The sequence below is a fragment of the Tetrao urogallus genome (assembly GCF_951394365.1).
Source record: "Tetrao urogallus genome assembly, chromosome: 1".
Taxonomy (NCBI): Eukaryota; Metazoa; Chordata; class Aves; order Galliformes; family Phasianidae; genus Tetrao; species Tetrao urogallus.
Genome location: NC_136813.1, coordinates 19099513 through 19121712, shown reverse-complemented (window position 1 = coordinate 19121712; position 22200 = coordinate 19099513). Strand labels below are relative to the sequence as shown.

At 44.5% G+C, this 22200-nt stretch overlaps 1 protein-coding gene across 1 annotated transcript; it reads left to right on the top strand.

Annotated features, from left to right (window-relative positions):
* Positions 1-5048: 5048 nt before the first annotated feature.
* AMER2 (APC membrane recruitment protein 2) lies at positions 5049-6929 on the top strand (the record flags this gene model as incomplete). The annotated part of the gene is made up of 2 exons (XM_079539406.1): positions 5049-5874; positions 6049-6929. The coding sequence occupies 2 exons, from the start codon at positions 5049-5051 to the stop codon at positions 6927-6929; spliced, it is 1707 nt and encodes a 568-aa protein (XP_079395532.1).
* Between the last annotated feature and the right edge of the window lie 15271 nt (positions 6930-22200).

Here is a 22200-nt window from a genome sequence, read left to right as displayed (position 1 = left end):
TTGTTTCAGTTGAAAAGAAACAACAAAAAACAAAGTACAGTAATTTCCTTCTTTCTCATTTCAGACTTTTATCCGATCTCAGAAAACTCATCACTGTTTTGCTCAACAACATCCTGAACATCCACTTAACACTGAGTTTATTTATTTTTCTGATAAAATTGCACTGAGTGACAGCAGTAAACAAAAACTGCTATGTCTGTAGGATTTCTTTCACGTGTAAAGGTGTTGATGGCCTTTGCCTCGAGTCCATTACAGGTGAGAACAAGAAGTATTTCTCCTAGTGAAGTCCCCACCAGCATTCTCTGGGCTCATACACAGTCTTCCAGGCTCATGAAATGGGAATGTGGTGGCTGCTTTTCCTTACCTCCACTTTTATATTAAAGAAGCACACAATCACTTATATTGATTTAGTAATCCAGCAAACAGTAACTCTTCCATTTTCTGATCCTGGAATGCACTGAAGTGCTCTTCTGTGCTGTAGCACACCTGACCAAGATAAAAGAGGGAATGGCAGTGTTTGCAACAACTTTTCAAGTAGTGAGCCTTCTTTCCCTATCAGCCTGCAATTGCTCTGCACCTCCCTTCACTCACATTCAGGAACTGGCACAAGAATTGTTTATGGCTTTTCAAAAGCCTGCTGACTTCCTCCCATCTCCAGTCTGGGTCTAGAAGCAGGCACCGTGCTGGCTGGAGCCTTGCAATTCACTTTTTGCAATTTAGATTCCCTACTCATCATCAGGAGAACCTACCGGTTTTAAATCATCGTAACTTTAAGTCCCATTAATTATACATGCACTGTAGTATATATATGAGGGTAGAGACACAGCTCTGGAGAGTGCTAAACAAAATAAAAAAATGTAAGCTAAAGAGCTTCAGAAGGAAATGGGTAAACTTCGGCATAAAACTTGAGCATATTATGAGTAATACGTTGAGAAGGTTGCTCTGCGGAGTCACTGAAGTTGCTTAGAACTGACGATGGAAGATAAAAATTCCTGCACCTGCAGGCTTGCAGACACCTCAGTCTTGTAACACAACTTTCAGCATGTGAGACAACCTCAACACACCACAAAGCTTGGGGGCTTCTGTCAAAACAAGGGAAAGGATGGCTTGAGAGCTGTCACTTCCATCACTAATTCATACTGGGAGAGTCTTAGGATTTTTATTCAGTATTCTGTGCAGTATTCTGTGCTGTATGCTGCAGGCTCCAGGGGAAATGAAGGAGCCTGTCTGGTGTAAACTCTGGAGAAAAACAGGGTGATGGTTCTTCTGCTCTGACTGGTGGGAACAGTTAGTGATGTCCCGGTGGCTCCTGCATGCTGCAGGGAGCAAGGATAGGATAGGGTCTTAGTATCTTGGTCATAGCAGACGGCAGTCTCAGATGAAATGGAGCAAAGCAGTGGCTTCATGAGGGTCTCAGCATAGGTCAGTGATGGAGCCAAGGCTGGGAGCTGGACCAGAAGTTTAGTAATCCTAAGCAAGAAGACCAGAAAAGCTCTAGGGTATGTTCAGAGAATAAGGAGAAGATAGCTCTCATCTTGGAGTCCACAACTTCTATCAAAGTTTATATACCTGCAAATGCTGTGTGTTTTTTAAATGATCTTTTCTGAATAATTTTGCTACATAGTGTTTGCATGTCTGGTATATTCATTCTACAAGTCAAGACCAATCCACTTTCTGAAACATTTCTTCCATAGATTCTCTCCTGGAACATAATCTGCTGGTGTTGGCTGTGACATGCGGCCCAACATGGGATCTCGCCATCTGTGCTGATACCTCTTGGGATGAGATGAATCTTATACACATTTTGTGCAAGGCTCCTAGAATATAAAATCAGGTACAATAGACGAGGACAAAAGGGTGAAAATGTCCCTGGTTTCCTTTCATTCAGTTCCCTGCTGTCCTGTTCCAGAAACCAACACAGCTTACCTTGAAAATGCATTGGTCCTGTACCCCTTTTCAGTTTTACAAAAATGACACCAGATGATTTGTTTCCAGGGGACTTTCTAGCCAAAAGCAGGGGGAACAAAAAGAGCAAAGGGACTCCACTCAAACTCTGTGAAGCTACCATTATATGTGAGGACTGGGATACGATTCATCATAGAATCATAGAATCATGGAATCATAGAATCATAGAATCATAGAATCATAGAATGGCTTGGGTTGGAAGGGACCTCAAGGATCATTAAGTTCCAATTTGCCTAGATCAAATACTAGACCTACAAAGACTAGACTGCCCAGGGCCCAATCCAACCTGGCCTTGAAAGCCTCCAGAGATGAGGCATCCACAACATCCTTGGGCAACCTGGCACCTTACCACTATCTCAATAAAAAACTCCCCCCAACATCTAATCTAAATCTCCCTTCCTTTAGTTTAAAGCCACTGTCTGGAAGAGAACATTTGACTCCAACTCCCTTGATCTCACAGCTGCCCGATGCCCGAATATCTCTAAGGGTAAAACTGAATTTGCATGAATATAACCACCTCTCAGCATTACTTGTCTTTAGTTAGAAGACAGACAGTGAATGCTTTGTTGAAAGGGCATGTTAACCAAAGCACGTCATGAGTTCATGCTGAATTCACAGATGTCTTCATGTTAAAACAAAATATTATTATTTAAAAAAAAAAGGAACATTTAATTTGTCCCTTTCAAAATCCAGTGCTTTGATTTTTCATTTTAAAATGAGTATCCATTTCCAAAGGTACTTCAAGATTATTTAAATCACATATTAAAAAGTGGAAAAGGATTAAGAAGAAAAGTGTAGAAGAATTCAATTTGTCAAAACACTTCTTAAATAGTAATTTCAGACTGACCCCAAGTCACTTTCTTCCATTAACACTTGGATTTTAAGTTGAAAGAAAAAAAAGCTAAAAGTCCACTCTTTCCTTCGTGGCTGCAAATATTCACACACCAAAAAAGAAGAGGGCACAATAACTTGTCTGTTCCTGTACAGCTGTGAAGCATTAAGTCATCTGGCCTCATCCTTTTGTCTCTCTCTATCCCACTCCTTTGGACTCACTGTTTGAAGAAAAATTGATATTATGCAAGGAACTGGTGAAATGTAGCAAAGCACCAGGACATAAAATTGCAGAAAGTCTCTAAGTCCATCAATTTGGCCAACTCTTATTTATTAAATATTCTGTCCACATTTATACGAGGCATGTGACCAGGTTTTGTTCTACCAATTTTTCAAAGGACATACGTGTATTTGCATCTGCAGAAGAAGATTTGATATTTTCTCTTTTTTATCGAGTTTCATCCATTTGACTAGAGAGCAGTTAACATCCCAGGTGATGGGGTTTGATGGAGGCTCAAAGTGACCTCCTGCCTCCACGGCTTCTGAGTGCTATGCAGATGTATGCAGTGCACACTGTGCAATGTAACTCAACCCTCTTCCAGCCACAGTCTTGGCTTCTGTCTCATTCGTCCTTTCCTCTATCTCTAGCAGAAGGCAGGGGATACATGTATGTTGAATTATGTGCTCACATTGCTCTTAACGAACAAGCAGCGACTGTAAATGAAAATGGAACTTTTAATAAATGAACAGAAGAAGGGCTAAAATCACTGGGTAAATCATTCACAACCTGCCCTAGTGAGGAAGTGCAATGAATGTCCTATGTTACAGAAAGAAAATACAGTTCATTCTTCCAAGCAGTGAAGTCAGTGAATGCAAAACCTTTTACTAACTTCAGAGGCCAGAAACTAGCCCCAAACCAGAGGGTTGACATACAGCTCTTCTCTTGTAGGTCTCAACTATGCTTAGAACTGCTTAAAAGCCAAGAGGATTGTTTCTGTTTGGAGGGCCCCAGACTAACTCTGTACACTGGTCATTGGACAACCAGGTTATGTAGGTTATACCAGCTTCAGCTGAAAGCAGCTCTCCCACAGCCAGGTGTGGTGCACTGCTCTCAACTCAAAATTGCTCTGCCTTGATAGTGGTAGCGCCACCAAACCAGTTTGGAACTCTGAATCACGGAGTCACAGGATGGTCAGGGACCTCTGGAGATTAACTGGCCCAACCCCTGCCCAAGACAAGGACACAGAGCAGGGCGCTGGGGGCCACTTCCAGAAGAACACGTCAGGCCAGGTTAATTTCATAGAATCACAAAATGTCTTATGGTGGAAGTGACATTAAAGATCACCAAGATTCAGCTCTGTTATGGGTGGGGTTGCCATCCACCAGCTCAGGCTGCCCAGGGCCCCATCCAACCTGGCTTTGAGCACCTCCAGGAATGGGGCACCCACGGCTCTCTGAGCAGCCCCTGCCGGTGCCTAACTGCCCTCTGAGCAAAGAACTTTTTCCTAACATGAAACCTAAATGCCTCCACTTCTAGTTTAAAGTCAAGCCCCCACGTTCTATCACTATCAGACCACATAAAAAGACAGCCCCCCTCCTGCCTGTAAGGTCCCTTCAAGTACTGGAAGGCTGTGATTAGGTCTCACCAGAGATGCCACCACTGCTGGTGGCAGCGGACCGTGGCCACGAGTGGGGACTGTGACCACCCGAGGTGGATGTGGGGGTGTGGGTAAAGCCTTGGAAGGTGGGCTACCAGCCCACAGAACCTCCCACAGCAAGAGGGTGAGCGGCCACCGCTCCCCTCCAGCCACCGGCGATGGGGACACGCGGCGATTGGGAAAAGGAGTCCCGAGCACCGCAGAGAGAAAAGGGACGCGAGGCTGTGCGGCACCAGGGCTTCTCTCAGCGCCCGGCGGGACGCGTGAGGCGAGAGCCGCGCAGGACCACACGGGTTAAGTTATGTAAGCCATTTGGGGAGGGGTGGACGAAAGGGGCGCTGCCGGCGTGGCTGCGGCGGCTCAGGTTGATTGAGGGCGGATGACAGCGGCCTGGCGCAGGCCCACGGCGGAGGAAAGCGGCTTAGCCCCCTCCGGGTTGCCATGGAGATAGGCGGGCGGCGGCGGGAGCGGCGGCGGCGGCGGCGGGGCTGTCAGTGAGGCTGCACCGGGCACCGGGCGGCGGCGGCGGAGAGGAGGAGGAGGTGGAGGAGGAGGTGGAGGAGAAGGCCGCGGCGGGGAGCGGCGGCGGCAGACATGGACTCGCACTGCGACTGTGCCGAGCCTCCGGCCGCCGAGCAGCCGTCGGGAAAGATTAACAAAACCGCCTTCAAATTGTTCAAGAGGAGGAAATCCGGGGGCACCATGCCGAGCATCTTCGGGGTGAGGAGCAAAGGTGGGGAGGGGAAGGGCGCGAGCAAGACGGGGATGGTGCGGAGCAGGACGCACGATGGCTTGGCCGACGCCGTGCTGGAGAGCGGCAAGAAGGACGACGGGGGCGGCGGGGAAGCGCGAGGGAAGGATGCTCCGAGCAGGGCGGCCGGCGGCCTCGGCAGCTCGGCCGGCGGCTCGGTGGCCAAATCGCACAGCTTCTTCTCCCTGCTGAGGAAGAACGGGAGGCCGGAGAACGGCAAGGCGGCGGAGAACGCGGAGCAGCGGGCTGGCGGCAGACAAAAGAAGGGGCTGAAAGGGATCTTCAGCAGCATGCGGTGGCACAGGAAGGACAAAAACGGCAAAGAGGAGAGGGGAGAAGCCTCAGAAATCCCGTCCGGTCTTATTATGCCGGGGTCTCTGACTGCCAGCTTGGAGTGCATCAAAGAGGAGACGCCGAAACCTTTGTCTGAAACTCCGAACGGCGTGGAAGACGCCGGTCCCGAGCCGCAGCGGGAGAAGCGCGGCGGGGACGCGTGTGGCTCGGCCAGGGAGCCCGAGGCGGGAGCTGGGGAGTCGTGGGACGGCAGAACTCCCCCTGGAGAGGACCCTGCTGCTGCTGCTGCTGGAAGGAGACTCGAGGAGCTCTGCGGTGAGCGACCGGACCCGGGCGCAGGAGAGGTTGGGACTGCGAAGGATGCGGCCATAACAGGTGACGTTCCAATAACGACTATTCCCCCTGTTGAACCTCACTGTGATAGCGGTCAAGAGACGGCAGCCGCCCCTGACCCTTCCTCTGTTGATCCACCCTCAGAGCAGTCGATTGATCGTATTTGTTTGATGTTTGCTGACGTGACTTCACTGAAAAGCTTTGACTCTCTTACAGGCTGCGGAGATATTATTGCGGACCAGGAGGAGGATGTGGGCAGCGGGAGTGGCGGCTGCGAGAAGAGCACCCCTGGGGCCAGCAAGCTGGGCGCATCCAAGAAGCGCCCCACCATGGTTGCCTATCAAGGAGGAGGGGAGGAGATGGCCAGCCCAGACCAGGTGGATGATACCTACCTGCAAGAGTTCTGGGATATGCTGTCACAGACAGAAGAGACTGAAACAGGAGGAAGAGGAGGAGGTGGAGGAGGGACAAAGACAGCCGAGGGGCTGAAGGAGAACCAAGGTACTGAGGGGGCCCAGAACAGAGTGGTGGTGAAACGTGGTGGCCTCAACCAGATCCCCATTCACCTCAACAACAAAGAGGAGCAGAAGGGCAGGGAGAAGGAACAGCACGAAGGTGTCCCAAATAGTGATGAGGGCTACTGGGATTCCACCACCCCTGGTCCTGAAGAAGACAGCACTACAAGCATCCAGAAGGAGACCCTTCCCAGGGACAGCTACAGCGGGGATGCACTCTATGACCTCTATGCTGAGCCTGATGAAAACCCACCAGGAGGACCTCCAGAAGAAGAGGTCACCTGTACGCCACGCTCCAAGCCTGTGTCTCCAATAACGACCACGTGCTCACTGAAAACGCCCTCAAGCACAGTGAAGGACTCCAAAATACCCATCAGCATTAAACACCTTGCATCGCATCCTGCTAGCCATGGAACAGATACCAGTAACAGCCATCACGTTGCACACCATCACCTGGCCAAAAGTGAAATGCACAGAACAAAAATCCCTGTCTCTAAAGTACTAGTACGCCGAGTCAGTAACAGGGGCTTAGCAGGGACAACGGTGAAAGCTGCCACATACCAGGACAGTGCCAAAAAGTAATTGAAGAGCAGGTGGACACAAAGATAGACAGCAAGATCAGTATGTGAAAATCTGCATAGGAGGCCACAAACAATGTGTTAATTTTGCATTGCCTGAAGGGAGGAACCTAAAAGGCTTATCTCACTATACTATGTCGGCCTGCACTTCTGAATCTGTATGGCTGAATACAAGAAGACAACTTTTCAAGCACTTTTTTTTTTTTTTTTTTTTTTACATTTGTATCTTTTTTCTGCAGCACTAAGTACTGGGGAGGTTATTTTAACATGCCTTTGTGGAAGCAGAACTTGGATTATGAACCTAAATGAGTATCTTCCCTCATGCAAAGCAGTGCCACATGTTCTTCAAGGGAGCAAGAGTTACGAAAGGAGCGACATAAGAGGTTCCCCACTACACTTATCTCTTAATTGTTCCTGGGGAGGAGTGGGGGGAGGGTGCCTGGCGCCAAAAGTAGTGTTTGGTCTGCAAGATGTTGGAGAAAAATACCAAGCAAAAAACAAACAACCTAACAGGTATTTTACCTGATGTAGGAAGGAGAGCACTGCTCAGCAGCAGACTTGATTGACTTATGTGCAGTAGCTAATTAAGGAGTTAGGTGGATTTGTCCAACAGGAAAATCTATTTTTGTTTGTCTGTCTGTTTGGTTCGTTTTGATCTGCTCTAATGTAATTGGGTAACAGAGACACCTGACGTAGGTTCAGATGTTTACATCAATACTTGTCCAATAATGCATATAATCAGGTTCAGGGAAACAATTTACTAAATGCCAATATATACACACTGTTCACATTTATACAATAACTTGCTTGCCGTTTGTAAATATATACATATTTTAGCAGATTTACTCAATGATACAAATTTTTTTATAGAAAGAAATCACCTGTCTGTATTATCTAGAGTTTAAACAGAAGTTAGTTTTTATAGGTAGATAATTTTACAGTTCTAAAATGATAGAACTTTGTGTAAGTACCTTAAATTAGAGCAAAACTCTGTTTTGTATGGGCTCATGCATCCCCAGTTAAGTAAGTCTGAAGTGCTGATTTAATTCGAGTGGCACATTCCATGTCAGAGCAGAATTTCTGACAGCATTGCCATTGCAAACCTCTATTTTCAGGGGTTTAGACAAAGTTACTCTGGGCTTAAATCTTACAGAGGAGGAACCCAGGAAAGAAACAAGTTTTTTAATTATTATTTTTTAAAATATATAAAATTAGTTTTTGACTATTTAAAGAAAGTCTGGGTTCTTGTTGCTTTTTATTTTCATTCTTAATAATAATTTTACTTAAAGAGATGAAAAGAAATATGGTAGGCTAATGGTCCATGAAATGGTCTGATGAGCTTTGGATCTTATGAGAAATGTATTAATGGTCAGCATGTTTTTGAGTAGTGGCTACTGTACGTGGACACTGACAGCATTTCCAAGAAATTTAATAGGGTTTTAATGTGCCTGAGGACATATTTTTATGATACACTGAAAAAGCTCCAAAAATCACTGAAGATTAAAAGCGAATATTATGTATTTACAAAATATTTTGATATGAGTATTTAATCATCAGACCACAGCTAATATAAAATATATGCTCCGGTGTATCTTACAAATAATATACATTTTAAGAATATAAGTCTATATTATGCAGAGAGTCCTAAATTCACGTAACTGAAGCTAATGGGTCTGATCTTATATAGCAGTTGGTTTTATTGTTTCTTAAACTGAAAGAAAGAAAAAAAGGAAAGTAAATATACAGGATATACATTTGAAGGATATTAAGGTTACAGATAAACCATAAAAAGCCAGGAATAACATATAAGTATGTCTTATACGTGTGGTTCACTGAGGTGATGACCTTATGGTCACAAGAGGAGAACTGGCATCTGGCTGTGCAGTCACTGCAGGATGGAACACCAAGCCGTGCCACCCCAGTGACTAGGGAGAAATTGTTCTTTTCTGCTCAGTCCCTGCTTTCGTGGTTTGAGTAAGAACCTTAATACACTTCACAGAAGATAATTTTGTATGTCTCCCTTGTAACATACATACGTGTGGTTTCTACATGCCTACTCACACAGACACGTTGTACATATGCATGCCTAGTCAGAGCGCACCTCCTCCCAGCGTGCACGCACACGGGCAGACACGCACCCTGCACTCTCACACCTGTGCAAACATGGCCACGCATGCACACTCCTACATGCAGACTGAGGGGATGCACCACCGATCTGTTTCACAACACGCTGGTGATGATTGCCTGAGAAAGAGGTTTGCATTTGGCCTAACTCTGCTTATGCATTTTAGAAAGTTAAAGCTAAAATACCCTCAAAAGGTTGGATGTACAGAGCGTTGAATGTTATCCTACTGTTCAGCCCTAAGCCTAACATCCTTTTTTCTGTTCTGTTTCCATGTGACTATAAGGAGCATATCTTTCCTTGCATGACAGCTCTGCTAAAAAATCATAATTCTCCATTGTGTTTGATGGACAGATTGTACAGGGAGATTCTATAGGGTACTGGAAGTCGAGAGGGAGGGAGGATGCGGTGGGCTTGGGTAATACACAGAACTGGAAGCACTGATTGCAGGAGTATCAGTGATGCTTCTTTGAATCACTAGAAGGTATCAGCTGCCATTTCTGCAGGACTTGTCTGTGGCAAATTATTCCTTGTATGCATTTCGTTTGCGTTGTGGCGTGTATGTATCAAGAAACCGATTGACTAACAGTAGACTAGCTCCCTCTCACCTACTGACTAACAAGATCATTAAAATGCTTTGGCTGCCCTTCATTTTCTCTCTCTGTTTTCTGCCCTGTTTTCCCTCCTTCCCCTGCATGCTGGCTGCTCAGTGCTGACCGCGGTGCGGAGCGGGCAGCCCTGGGCTGGAGCCCAGCATGGGGTGGGAGCACATCTGTGCTCACCTGCCAGGCCAGGTGCTCTCCGGTCATTTCTGTCATGTCCCTGTGTAAGTATGTCCTGTAGATCCCTTGGTGATTCGTTTGGCTGCTTGCTGTGTACATATTTTAAGGACAATCATATCCTTAAAAGGAAAATGGGAAAGTAACTGTGGTAGGGCGTCAGTGTTTTGAATCATTGCGACACGCTGACACTGATTCAGGGTAATGGTCGTGTGAGAGAAAAATACAATGTAGTGCTCGGATTAACTTTATATTTATAAAACTCACTTTTGTCTTTAAGCCATGTATGTTAATCTTCCAAAAGGTAATTGAAAATGTAATATTTACTAGGGCTTTCAATTGTCATGGAAATATTTGTATAACTCTGCACAATGCCTGAAACAATCACTGAAAGGAAGTTCAAAGGCTTTCTTTACACCTGTATTTAGTTCCTGAAAGATCCCTGTAAAATGCTGTGAGATGCCTAATAACAAACAGTTAATGGCTTGCTGGATTTAAAGGCTGAGACACACGGAGGTAGAAGTCCTGAGGCATTCTGTGGTGCTTTGCATCCTTATTTATATTACTGTGTTCAGGCATATATTTTCCCTGGCTTCAGTAGGTATCGAGGTAGAAGTGTTCTGAGTCCCAAAGATAACGTTCCCCATTCTGTAACAGTTTCAATTTCCTTAAAGAATACTTTTGTTTACTTGTTTTCTTTGTTGCTTTGTGGTCCAAATGATGCTTTGTAATTACCAGCTTGTATGTCATTCATAAAGGATTTTATAGATCAGAACTTGGCATTAGTTCTATATACTCTTTGCACTTCCAGGTCACTGCTGATTTGTATGTTCTGAAGCTGTTTCTATATATTGTGTAGCGTTTTTAGCTATCTACTGTGATTTCAGTGGTATACATTCCTGTCCTATATATATCAGCACAAGAGATTTCCCTTTTTTAGCATGAAATGATGTTTTTGTGGACTTCTTTTGTTACAATAGGAGTTATCTGTGCTATACGTGTGGCCTGCACCAGACATAAAGGCTCTTATGTTACCCGTAGTGCATTTTGCTCTTGCCAGTAATAGGACTCAAATCCATGTAACAGATTTCAGAAGAAATTACATGACTAGAATAAGAAACATCTATGTTCATTATTACTCCATCAATCACCAGCACTTCCTTCATCCACTGTGAACATCCTTACCATCATTCAGGGTAGTAGAGGACTGAATTTTAAAAATTACGTGCACAGATGTACACTATGAAAATTAATTCACTGATTATTTTTTAATGAATCTCTTACTAAATTATTTATCTAAGCTAAGTGAGTATTGCACCAAAGTCTTCAAAACATCTGATACAGATGGCATTTTCAGTAAGATGCTATCAGTGCTATCAGATGAGCCAAATTAACGGGCTTTGCTTAGCAAAGCAAACCCTAGTTGTTTTTTAGATCTGTAGTGCTGAACGAGCTTGCAGATCAAAGGGAGCCATTGATTCTGCTATGTGGCCATGCTCTGAGGTTTTTTTTTTGCCTGCTCTAATGGACTGCTTTCAGAAAAGGCTTTTCAGCAAGATAATGGTACAGACAGTTCACGGTAACAATAGCCACTTATAAGGCACATGGTTATCTAACAGTGATAATAGGGGACTTCAGGCAAGGTGGCCTGAAAATGTATTTTCATGGTTATCGATATGAAAGGCTAAGGCTTCTGTCTCAGAAACCAATTTGACAACAATTAAAGATGTTGCAGGATTGACTCTTGGCAGAGCTTACACGTGACAGTTTCCGCAGTATTTTTTTTCTAAGTTTGGCTTTTCCCTTTTTTATTTTGATTTTGGTTTATGCTTTGTTTTTGTTTGTTTTGCTTTGTTTACATTTTCATTACGATGACACAGCCCTATTTGTCCTGGCAGAACTGCACAACAACTGACTCATCTGAGAGCTGCTGCCACTCGTCCTTTGGTAGCCTGGGACTGCTCTCCGTGCAGCATCCCTCCCTTCCACTGCGGGTTTCCCTTCTGATGGTTCACATGCTGTTTGCTGTGGGCAGAAAGCATCCAAATCTGTCGCACTGATTGCTTTCAGAGGTAGCTGATTTTTAGTCTGACTCATGGAAATTTTTTAGATCGTCTTTAGTTCACATCTTGTCTTCTATGTGGGCATCTTGGTTGGAATGGTCAGTGTTGATTTGGTGTTTTCTAAGTCCATTACTTGTAAAGGGAAACAGAAGAACTTGCCTTATGCAAAGGGATATGCCATATGCAAAGAGCTGTAACCACTCAAGCCACAACCTGGGGGCCTTTATTCCTGCAAAAGCAAATTGTTAAATCTCTTCCTACCTTGGGGAGCTTCTCCATCCAAGCTTATTGCCTAGGAACACCTTCTCCAGCCCCCTCCTCCCCCCCGTCTCTTGTTCTCACTCAACTATACTGCACTTGGTTGGGAAATGGAGATTTTTACCCTACCCCTCCATCACTCAAAAGGAGGAGCTGCTGCCAATGTGATCTTCAAAAGGGCTTTACTCCTTGTATGGAAAAAATGAATTTGCCTTCAGAACAAGCAGCACAGATACTTAAAATGTGCTGTGTGATCTCATACATGTGGGTGAGGATGCTGAGTGATATTTTGCAGAGTGGCACATATCCTTCCACTTCTCTGTTGTGCGCAATTTATCAAATCTAGCAGGGATGCATGTCACACGTGTGGAAAAGCCTGGAGGCTGTTTGTTATGGAGGCAGTTCCCAGATTTTTTTTTATCTTTGCTAAGAGCTGCTTTTCTTTTTTCCTTTCTATATATGTTTAAATAAATAGACCCAAAGGTGTACTGGAGAGGGGAAAAGGTTCTATACTTCACAGAGCAAGTGAAAACGGTTCTGTTAAGAATTCTAACAGCAGTGGCTAAAGGAAGATTGCTTTGCCTGTAATATCACATCCAAGTGATGCTCTGAGGTAGAAGCTAATGCAGGTATGGCCACAGAGCCAAAAAAGCAGCCTCTGCCAACACAGTCTGACGATCTATTTCTAAGCCAAGCTAAGTTCTGCTGTGGCAAAGCTTCCACTGACTCCAATAGGAGCTGAAGAAGGTTCTTAATCTCTTAATCTTGAAGGAAACAGGAAGTGTTTCTTAAATAAGTCTTCCCTTTTTTAGAAGATAAACATTATTTGGGTGATTGTGCAGTCTTTAACATTAGTGTAGTTATACTTCCTCTGATTTGAATGCAAAACATGTCTTTCTATTGTTTTTCTGTTTTAACAAGCAGCCACTTCTGTACGGCCAGTGCTCAGCATGTTTAAATTGCAGTTAACACAATCATTGTCTTCCTTAATTTAACTTCTGATGGCAAAAACAGGACCAGATCCTTTCCAGAGCACTAAAATCCCTGCTTATGATGTCTTTGGTCTTGTTTTATTTTTTTTTTAATATGGTAACTGATTATGCCTCCTTTAATTGTTTCATAGCAACATCTTAGATTTGTTTTAAGGGAAAGCAATGCCTACAGATTGAATGGCAAGAACTTGAACAGATCTTTATTGTTTTGGATGATATTGTATCAAAACAGTTGCTATTTCAGTATCAGGTTGCTTCCACGGGCTCTTTATGCAGAGGCACTGGAATCTTTGAACATAATATGCTCATAAAAGAACATTGGCTACCTCTGCTTTGAATTAAGCCTGACTTATAGTGTAAAAGCTATGCATCTGGTGATGTTTCTCAGTTCGTGGCAGCAAACCCAAGGGTCTGGCCCAGCCCACCTGTACCCCATGGGCTGGGGGAGCAAGGCACTTAGCTTAGATACTTCCAAACCCTCTGTAGCCCATGACCACTGCATGGTATGTTTGGTTCTCATTTCATCAGGGGTGTACAAAGATCTGTGCCCTGGCAGGGTGTGGGGTCTGCCCTCATGGCCAAGGACAAGCTGTGGAGGGAGTGTAGTGGGATGAGACAGCCCCAAATTCTAGGTAGGGGGCACGCACCTTTCTGCAGCACCTGATGTTACCCTGCTTTCCAAAAGAGAAAGCATGATTAAAGCTGTTGCCTTCATGTAAAGTTGAAGTAAATGCTCTGCTGTGAGATGGCAAGCAACAGCTCTGCCCACCGGTGTTCCCACTGAAATAACTGGCCCTGTTAGCAGTATTGGTTGGTATTAAGGCTGAGCAGAGATCCCATAGTTTAGCCCCATCCGAATTTTCCTTGCTATGTTTGTCAGCAGTCTGTCTCAGAAAAGCTCTGGTGTTGTGGCTTGTGGCTCTGTTGAAAGGGAGAAGGAGATATGGAGGTGGTTGGTGGAAAACATAGGTTCAGGAGGTCCAGGAAATAGAGAAGTTCCTCAGTCTGTTATCACAGCTCAGCTCTGCTTAAATATCATGGTGTGCCTGAGGAAAACGTAGCAGGGACTGCTCCACGCTGCATCTGACAAACTGATGCTCGTGGGGCTTTCTATGTGCTGAAAGGGACAGATGTGTCCTGTTAGAAGTCACTTCATCTATTTTTACTGGATGTGTTACAGCTGACAAATCATTGCTTATTACAATTTTCCCCTGTATTTTTTGTCGACCACCCCCAGCAAGGCAGCATGTGACCGATTCAAGATAATGAGCAAGGAAAGCCAGACCTCCCTGCTCTTACCTAAACGGTTTGCCAATGATCTGACTAGGCTGTGCACCAGCTTCTTCAGAGTGAAAGATCAGAACCCTCCAGGGGGTGGTTCTGTACCAGATTGTTAGGCGTATCTTCTCCTTTCCACCTCTGCAAATTTTGATGAATACTTAAATCACTGTATTCTTAACATGTGGAAAACTTAACTGATAGCAATAGATGACTTTTTTCCCTGGCAATTCACGAGGATATATTAATCAATGTTTGTTTTATTTTTAATTCTGTAAATATTTATTTTGCTACTCTGCGTATTTATTGGCACTGGTTCTGGTGTTTGCTTATGTGTCATTGTAAATGTTGATGGTTTCAGTAGTCTTGCTTCTAATGAATGTAAGGAACTCAGACTAACTGCACTTTTTTTCCATTCAAAAATCTTACAGTGAAAAACATTCCCACTGTCATATTACGTGTTATAATGAATACAGTTAATAAAATCGGTTGTCACTTTTCACTGATGAATGTGGAGGTCACTTTTTGATGTTTGAATTAAAGATAGAGTCGATCTACTCAGTGCACTGGAAAATACGAGGCTTTTGAAAGCAAGAATCAGGGAACGATGTCCCCAGAATAGCACAAAGTACATGCACATGTATGCAGTTTCATTTTAATGTAGAAATGCCTGTAGCAGTTTTACTAATAGCATCACAAAATAACTAGATTGAATTTGCTACTAAGGGGAGGGCTTTCACAAATCTGAGTGAGGTTTGGTCTTCCAGTTCTTCTGTTTCGTCAGCATGTTTTTATTTTGTTAGGTTTTGTTTGCTTTGCTTTTAAGTCAATGGAAATGGACTGGGAAATGGAAAAAGACAATGGAAATGGACTGGGTTTTGTTCTGTTTTTCAAATCACCTTTGCTTCCTGCTTCTCCTAGTCAGGAAGCCAGCAGGGAAGCTGGTTCTCTTGGCATGCATCAACTCTGGAGCCACAGTTCTGGCATAACAACTAGAAAACACTACTGCCACTGAAAGCTTTATTTCTTGCCTTTAAACCTGGGGCTTGACTACTATGAATGCGAAGTGATGTTTTTTAGAATTCTGTTTTGCAACTTTCTCTACATTTCATGCGTTTCAAAGATACATTTTGCACTTGCATGTTTGGTTGCAACCTTCGCATTTATCTTTTTCATTGAGCTGAGTTTCAAAAAGCCTCCCCCATGCTACTACTTGTCTATACTGAACCTGACAGAATAAGAACTGAAATAAAATCTGCTCAAACATTTTTGAGGAGCAACAAAAAAAAAAGGTATGAGAAAGCTCATTATGCAAGCAAGGAGCAGGACATGGTGACACGGTATACATTGATCCTATGTTTGTACAAGCATAACATTTCTTTCTAGTAGCTGGAATGAGACTGAAAAAAGGTTTTCCCCATGATTTAATGCATAAGCAATTTTACATTCAGGCCTTCTTGGCCTATGTTCCCTGTTGCACTTTTGTGTTTTACCATACACATCTGGAAGTAAAAGAGTTGTTGAATAATTATTCCCTGCTGCAAAAGATTGCCTGGTGATTGCACTGCTTGTGTCCAAGCACAGCTACTGGGTTCTTGAGGGGCAAAGGTGTTGCAATGAAGTGTAGAGCAAATGTACAGCAACCATATGAATCTTGGAAACTGCAGATGTGTGATGTGGCTGTTCTGTGAAACCAGGCTACAGTAGGTGGCAGATCTGTTGTGACAGAAAAAAATTGAGAAAAGTGACAAAAACTCCTTTCTGAAATCAAGATGCTGAGTTTCTGTTATTCAGCTAACGGTCCCTGCCCACTTGAAACCCAGGTCAGTCCCAATAGCACAACTCTGTGATATTCGTGGCCATTTACTAAAAAAGTGGAATCTCCAGAATGTTTGCAACTGAAATAATGGCTTGGAAATCTCCCTCTGGCCATTCGCTGAAGTTGAATGCTCCATTCTGCTAAGTTATCAAGTGAGAGAACATTCTTGACTCCTAATAATTGGTAAGGAATACTGACCAGGCAACTGACTCTGAGTGCCTATTAGTCTCATTTTAAATAATCTCCCATGAATCATGGTATTTTTCCCTTCTGAAGTGATCATACAGAAATTATTTTCTAGGAGCTCACACTGAGCATAGGCCTGCTCCTACCTACCACATTGCACATCTGCTTCCAATTAAAATCATTCCACAGCGCCCCAAGGGGGATGTGGAAGAGAGGCTCAAACGTTTCTGCAAGGGGTTATTTCAGCAGCCATGGCTGCTGCTGTGGCAGATGAGGAGTAAGAACCTGCTTCATCTTTAACGACATGTCACCTTTTACTCTGTGAAGACCCAGAGCACTTGGCTGAGATGCTCAGATGCTGGGAACAGGAGGTCTCTTGTTCTGACTAATGAGGAGGACTCATCCTTGAATGCTACGTGTATTCTTCTAGCTTAAGAAGAATGATTGTTTTAAAAGATAAGACAGAAATGGAACCGCTAGATACCATTTTAAATAGAACAAGACGAGTGCAAGGAGGAAAAGATTGGAGCCTGTTGAAGTATATCTCCTGCTGCTACTCCAAAGACTAACAGATAGTCTGTGCTGATAACAACCTGTGCACTGTGGTGAGAGTCAGGGACGGGCCCTTCTTCCAGCTGTTGGTGTCATTTGGAATTCATGGGCCACTTGGACAGAGGAGTGAACTCAGATCTGAGTGAAGATCTAAGTTGAAGCCCCAAATAAGCAGAATTTGACTGGTTACAGGTGCAGAAAGCATCGTAGAGGAATGCAGTGATGGGAGATGTTGAGGCAGCTAAACTCAGGGCAGCCAGGAGTCATGTTGTCAGAGATGTTCTTGCCTGCTTCATGGGGTGGTGGTTCCTTGAGGTTTCTTTGTGTATCAGAGTGTTTCAAGAAGTAAACGAAGACATATACTTCACTTTCACATCTATAATGTGGGATAGAAGCACTTTTCTATCTCACAGGAATACTAAGGGCAGAGTTTATGCTGTTCAGGCTGTAATGCAGATGCTGGAGTAGTGAAGGCATTACAGATACTGTGCTATATCAGACAGTGGAACTGGTGGGATATTTACATGGTGTTCTCCAGCCACAAGCTACAAGAGCATGGGAACAAGCTGTGCTGAGCTCCTTGCTCAGGGCTGAGAGCAGGCAGGGCAATCTGTAGAAACAAGCAAACAGTATATTAAGGACAGAAATTACACCAAATCTATGTGTCATGTAAAGCATATCTGTTTCATTCCTGCCCTGCTACATTTGATCACCTGTAAAGATGAAAACATAACCAAATTTTGCAATAAAATAGTTTTGAATAAACACAGTCAGTGTGTCTCAGTAAAAAATCTGACCTTGATTACGTCTGCGAAGATACAGATTAAAACCTAAAGTAAGCACAGAAAACATGTATTCTGTTAAAAAAAAGCATCAAAAAAAATATAGTAGTAATGAAAATCAGATTTGTTTGAGTATTACTTTAAAACAGTGACATTCAGGAATCTAGTCAATCTTGGTGTATTGTTATAGTAGGAATATATTGGACCTACCTCTGTATTTCTCTCAGTTTCTACCCTTCACGTTCTGCTCTAATGGTGTTTTTTCTACTGACAGATAACAAGTCACACAGAAGTGTAGCACTTACAGTGAAGAAATTAGTCCTGCTATTCTCCTGTTTATAGATATCATTTTTTCCCTGTGATAACAAATTTAACTTTTCATCTTTCTAATTAAACCAAATCCAGTCATTATCATGCCACATTTAGCATCTGATTTTGCAGTCACTGCATCTGAACAGGTTCATTCAAATCAGTAAGAAATGCTCCTATGCAACAAATGCATGAGGGATGCAGAGCTGCCTATTGCTTTCTCAGAAGCCTAGAATATTTACGTCTGTGATCACTGCATAATGTTGAACTTGCCTGTTGTTGCTTTTTTTTTTTCTTTCCCTCATAGGTTCTGACAGAAAATCCCATAAATGTGCAAGTTATATATAAAAACACTTGGACCAGATTACATGGTTAAGTTGACTTGTCTGTGCTGAATCCTAATTCTCTCTCAAGATGTAACATGTATTCAGACCGATTTAAAATAAATGACTGTATCAGAAAACAAAACAGACATCAGAGCACAAGCACAAAGGCAAATGTCAGCTCCTGGCTCTGAAACAACCGGGATTCTCAGTCTGAGCCATGAAACCTTACATTTCTGCCTGAGCTCAGGCAAGCACTCAACTCTATTTATAGCACAGCCTTTTACTACCCTTCTGTTAGAATGGGCTTCATCGGAGGATTTACATGACTAACCAAAAGCAAAAGCCTTTTGTACTTTGTTTCCATAAGAGAAGACCAGTGTGAAGCTGGTGTTCACTGGGCTGAACTGCAGAAACTATCAGTTACTAGAAAACCAATTACTAATTCAAAGGCATCTGTTACCATGGCATAGGTCTCCTCTTCCTTCTCCATGCCCCAGATTTAAGATCAGTGATGGGAGCTTAGGGAAAATTCAAAGAGAACAGTTCTTACCATTCTGTAAGATAAAATGCATAGTCAAGGAAGACCGCATGGTTTCGCAGTAACTAAGGCGTAAAGGGTAAAGACCTCGGAGATGGCTCTGAACCAGTAAACAGCACAAAAGACTCCTATTAGTAAATCAAGAGCCCAATGTGCTCTGGTTTGTCCTTTGTATCTCCCTTTGGGCCATAAAGTTACTGTTCATGCCAAGGACAACAACTGGCACAAGGTGATCATTTTAGATTCTGCTACATACCCTGAAGTCCCATGAAAATGAGAACCAACCCTCCCTTCACCCTCTGTTCCAGTTTCCACAGGCTGGACAGGCCTACCAGCTAGTCCTTATCCTTTTGTCTTGCAGTGCCAGCTGCAAGCAGACAGACTTTCCCTTGAGAAGCCACACTTTCACAGAACCGTGCCTCTTCCTGCCTTCCAGATGGCAGCAAGCTTTTTAACAAGTTCCCCAATTTCTCTTTCCCCACTGGGACTTCATTTCAGTGTTATCTTGTCACCTCTGTTTCTCTCCAGTTGGATGATGTGCAGGAGCATGTCATGTAAGGTTTCCTTCAGGGGCTACTGACCTGTAGTTCCCATGGCAGTTTCAGACTTCCCTGTGGAGAAGTGCAGCAAGCAGTGGGGATGGCTGATGCCCTGATGGACCAGGAGCAGACCTGGCTGCCAAGCAGAAGTTAGGATCACTTTGTTGAGGTTTGCAGGCTGCTTGTTGCCTTGTCATGATCTGCATCACTAAACTGACTCTTCTCATCCCTAGAGCTTTTCCACAGGGCTTCATGAGGCTCCCCAGCACTATTATGGGGCTATTTGACATAGCTGGGAAGAAGGAGAAAAGCTGGAGAATGGCAGAGGACTGCAGTCAGGTTGTGATAGTCTTTTGCAGATATCCTCTGTGATCTTTCACACAAAACTCCATCTCTTTGCTTTTTCCACCTCTAAAATGGAGCTTATGGTGATCCTGTTGCAGGAGAAGCATTGCAAAACTAAATACTTCAGATTTTACCCCACTGTCTGTAAAGTGATGTGAGATATGGGTAGGGGCATAGTGCAATAACAGCATTTTCTCATCTGCCAGCCTTCCCAGATTCACCAAGGGTGAATCAGGCTATAACCTGATTAAGAAAGGGGATGAAAAACTCATTTCCTTTCTTTTTTCTTTTTTCTTTTTTTTGGTCATAGGATGACAGTTCTAAGTCCCCAGCATGATGATGTAGCCATAGAGAAGCCATTGAGTTGCCTTTTCCTCTACCCGACTGTAATACTGTTGCTCTCAGGGCTCCCAGAATAGCCTTCCAGCTTCCTCCTTGCTTTGCTGGAGGGGAATGGGAGAAGAAGGGTGTTGAGGGAAATTGGCAACATCACGGAGAAGAGTTAGAGGGGTGTTCCAGTTCCTCCACGGTTGAAGTGAGAAGATGCTGCTAGTATGCCTTAAGCCCTTTGCTACATCTGTCAGACCCGGCTACAGATGCTCTTGACACCAGATGGCATTTCTGCTGGGTCCTGCCTACTACTGCAGACTCTACTTTTCTGAAACCAGATGAAAAACACCAGACTAGGAAGTAATGCCAGTCACAGAAGGATATTTTACTTCCTCCCTCACTTTCACTTTTTGACTTAGAACAGCAGCAAGTTATTCATTTCTCCCACTATGCAGTCAGAAAGCAGCTATCATTGACATCCATCTGATAAGCCAGGTATTAAGCCTCAGAAAGTGACTCAGTGATCTCCGAGGAGAACTCCACAACTTCTCTGGGCAACCTGTGCTAGTGCCCCATCACCCACCAGAAGTGCCTGCTGGTGTTCAGATGGAACCTCCTGTATGCCATTTTGTGCCCACTGACTCTTCTCCTGGTACTGAGCACCACTGAAAACAGCCATGCTATAATCTCTTTGCAGCCCTTCCTTTTGATATTTGTGAACACTTCCGAAGTTCCCCCAAACTTTCTTTTCTTCATCCAGAACAGGAGTTATTTTCCAGAAGTATCACAGGCCACAGCACTGCCAGAACCACATTGGAGAGAGGTGCTGGGATTGGGGACTGTCTGGACTCAGTGCTGTCCCCACAGTGAGGGGACTCACAAGCCCTCAGGCTGTGCAGTATGGATTGGTGCTTGGAGATGTTGGAGGGGTGTCGGGAGGGATGGACAAATTCCTTCCTAAGGAGCTGCAGTGCCAGCTTACTCTGCCTCAAACTGGTGCATAATGGCCTGAGAGGGCTCACAGCAGGTGTAGCGAAGTTGATGCTGCTGATAGCACATGGGAATATTTATCTCCAAGCCTCAGCTCACCCTTCTTTCTCATGTTAGACAGCCTGCCCACCTTATCACTGGGTATTCACCCACAGGTGTCCCACAGCAGCTGCAGGAGAGGAACCCAGTTCTTGGCTCCGCACAGAACCATTCCAAATCCATACCCTGTTGTCTGAGAATGCTGTCCAAATGTTCCCTGAGCTCCGGCAGCTTGTGCCCACAGCCCTGGGCAGCTGTGCCATGCCCACCGCCCTCTGGCGCAGCCCCTTTCCCTCACCCCCAGCCGCCCTCCCCTGGCGCAGCTCCATGCCGTTTCCTGTCACTGTCACACAGAGCAGAGCTCAGCGCTGCCCTGTGCTCCCTGTGAGGAGCTGTGGCCACCATCAGGCCTCCCCTCAGCTCCTCTGCTCTGAGCTGAGCACACCAGGGTCTACTCCTCATGCAGCTTGCCCTCCATATCCTTCTCCATCTCTGTAGCCCTCCTTTGGAAGCTCTCTAATATCTTTATGTCCCTCTAACATTGTGGCACCCAAAATGCACCCAGTACTGGAGGTGAGGCGGCACAGCACAGAGCAGAGGGGACATCCACACCCCTCGCCTGGTGGCCATGCTGGGCCTGGGGCACTCCAGGGCACAGTTGGCTGATGCACATTAGCTCCACATGTTATTCACTGGCAGAGTTTTACCACCACCAACTGAGGTATCTGTCTACCCTTCAACTGTAGCTATAACTATCCCTCCGGTGTGGTGTGAGAAGCACAGTGCATAGTGCTGCCCACCAGGCTCTGCCCTCAGCTCCTGATGCCCACCCAGAGCTTTATGTGTCACTGCCGCCGGGAGAGACTCAGCTTCTGCAGAAGGCTTTCAACCCTGCCCGCCTTCCCCCCAGATGTTAGAAAAGCTACAGTGCTTGCAAGGCACAATTTCAACTTCTGTACAATTTTATCATTTCCTTTAATTGCTTCAAGCGCTCTAATTTTTATACCATTGTGAAAGGATCTTTGTTT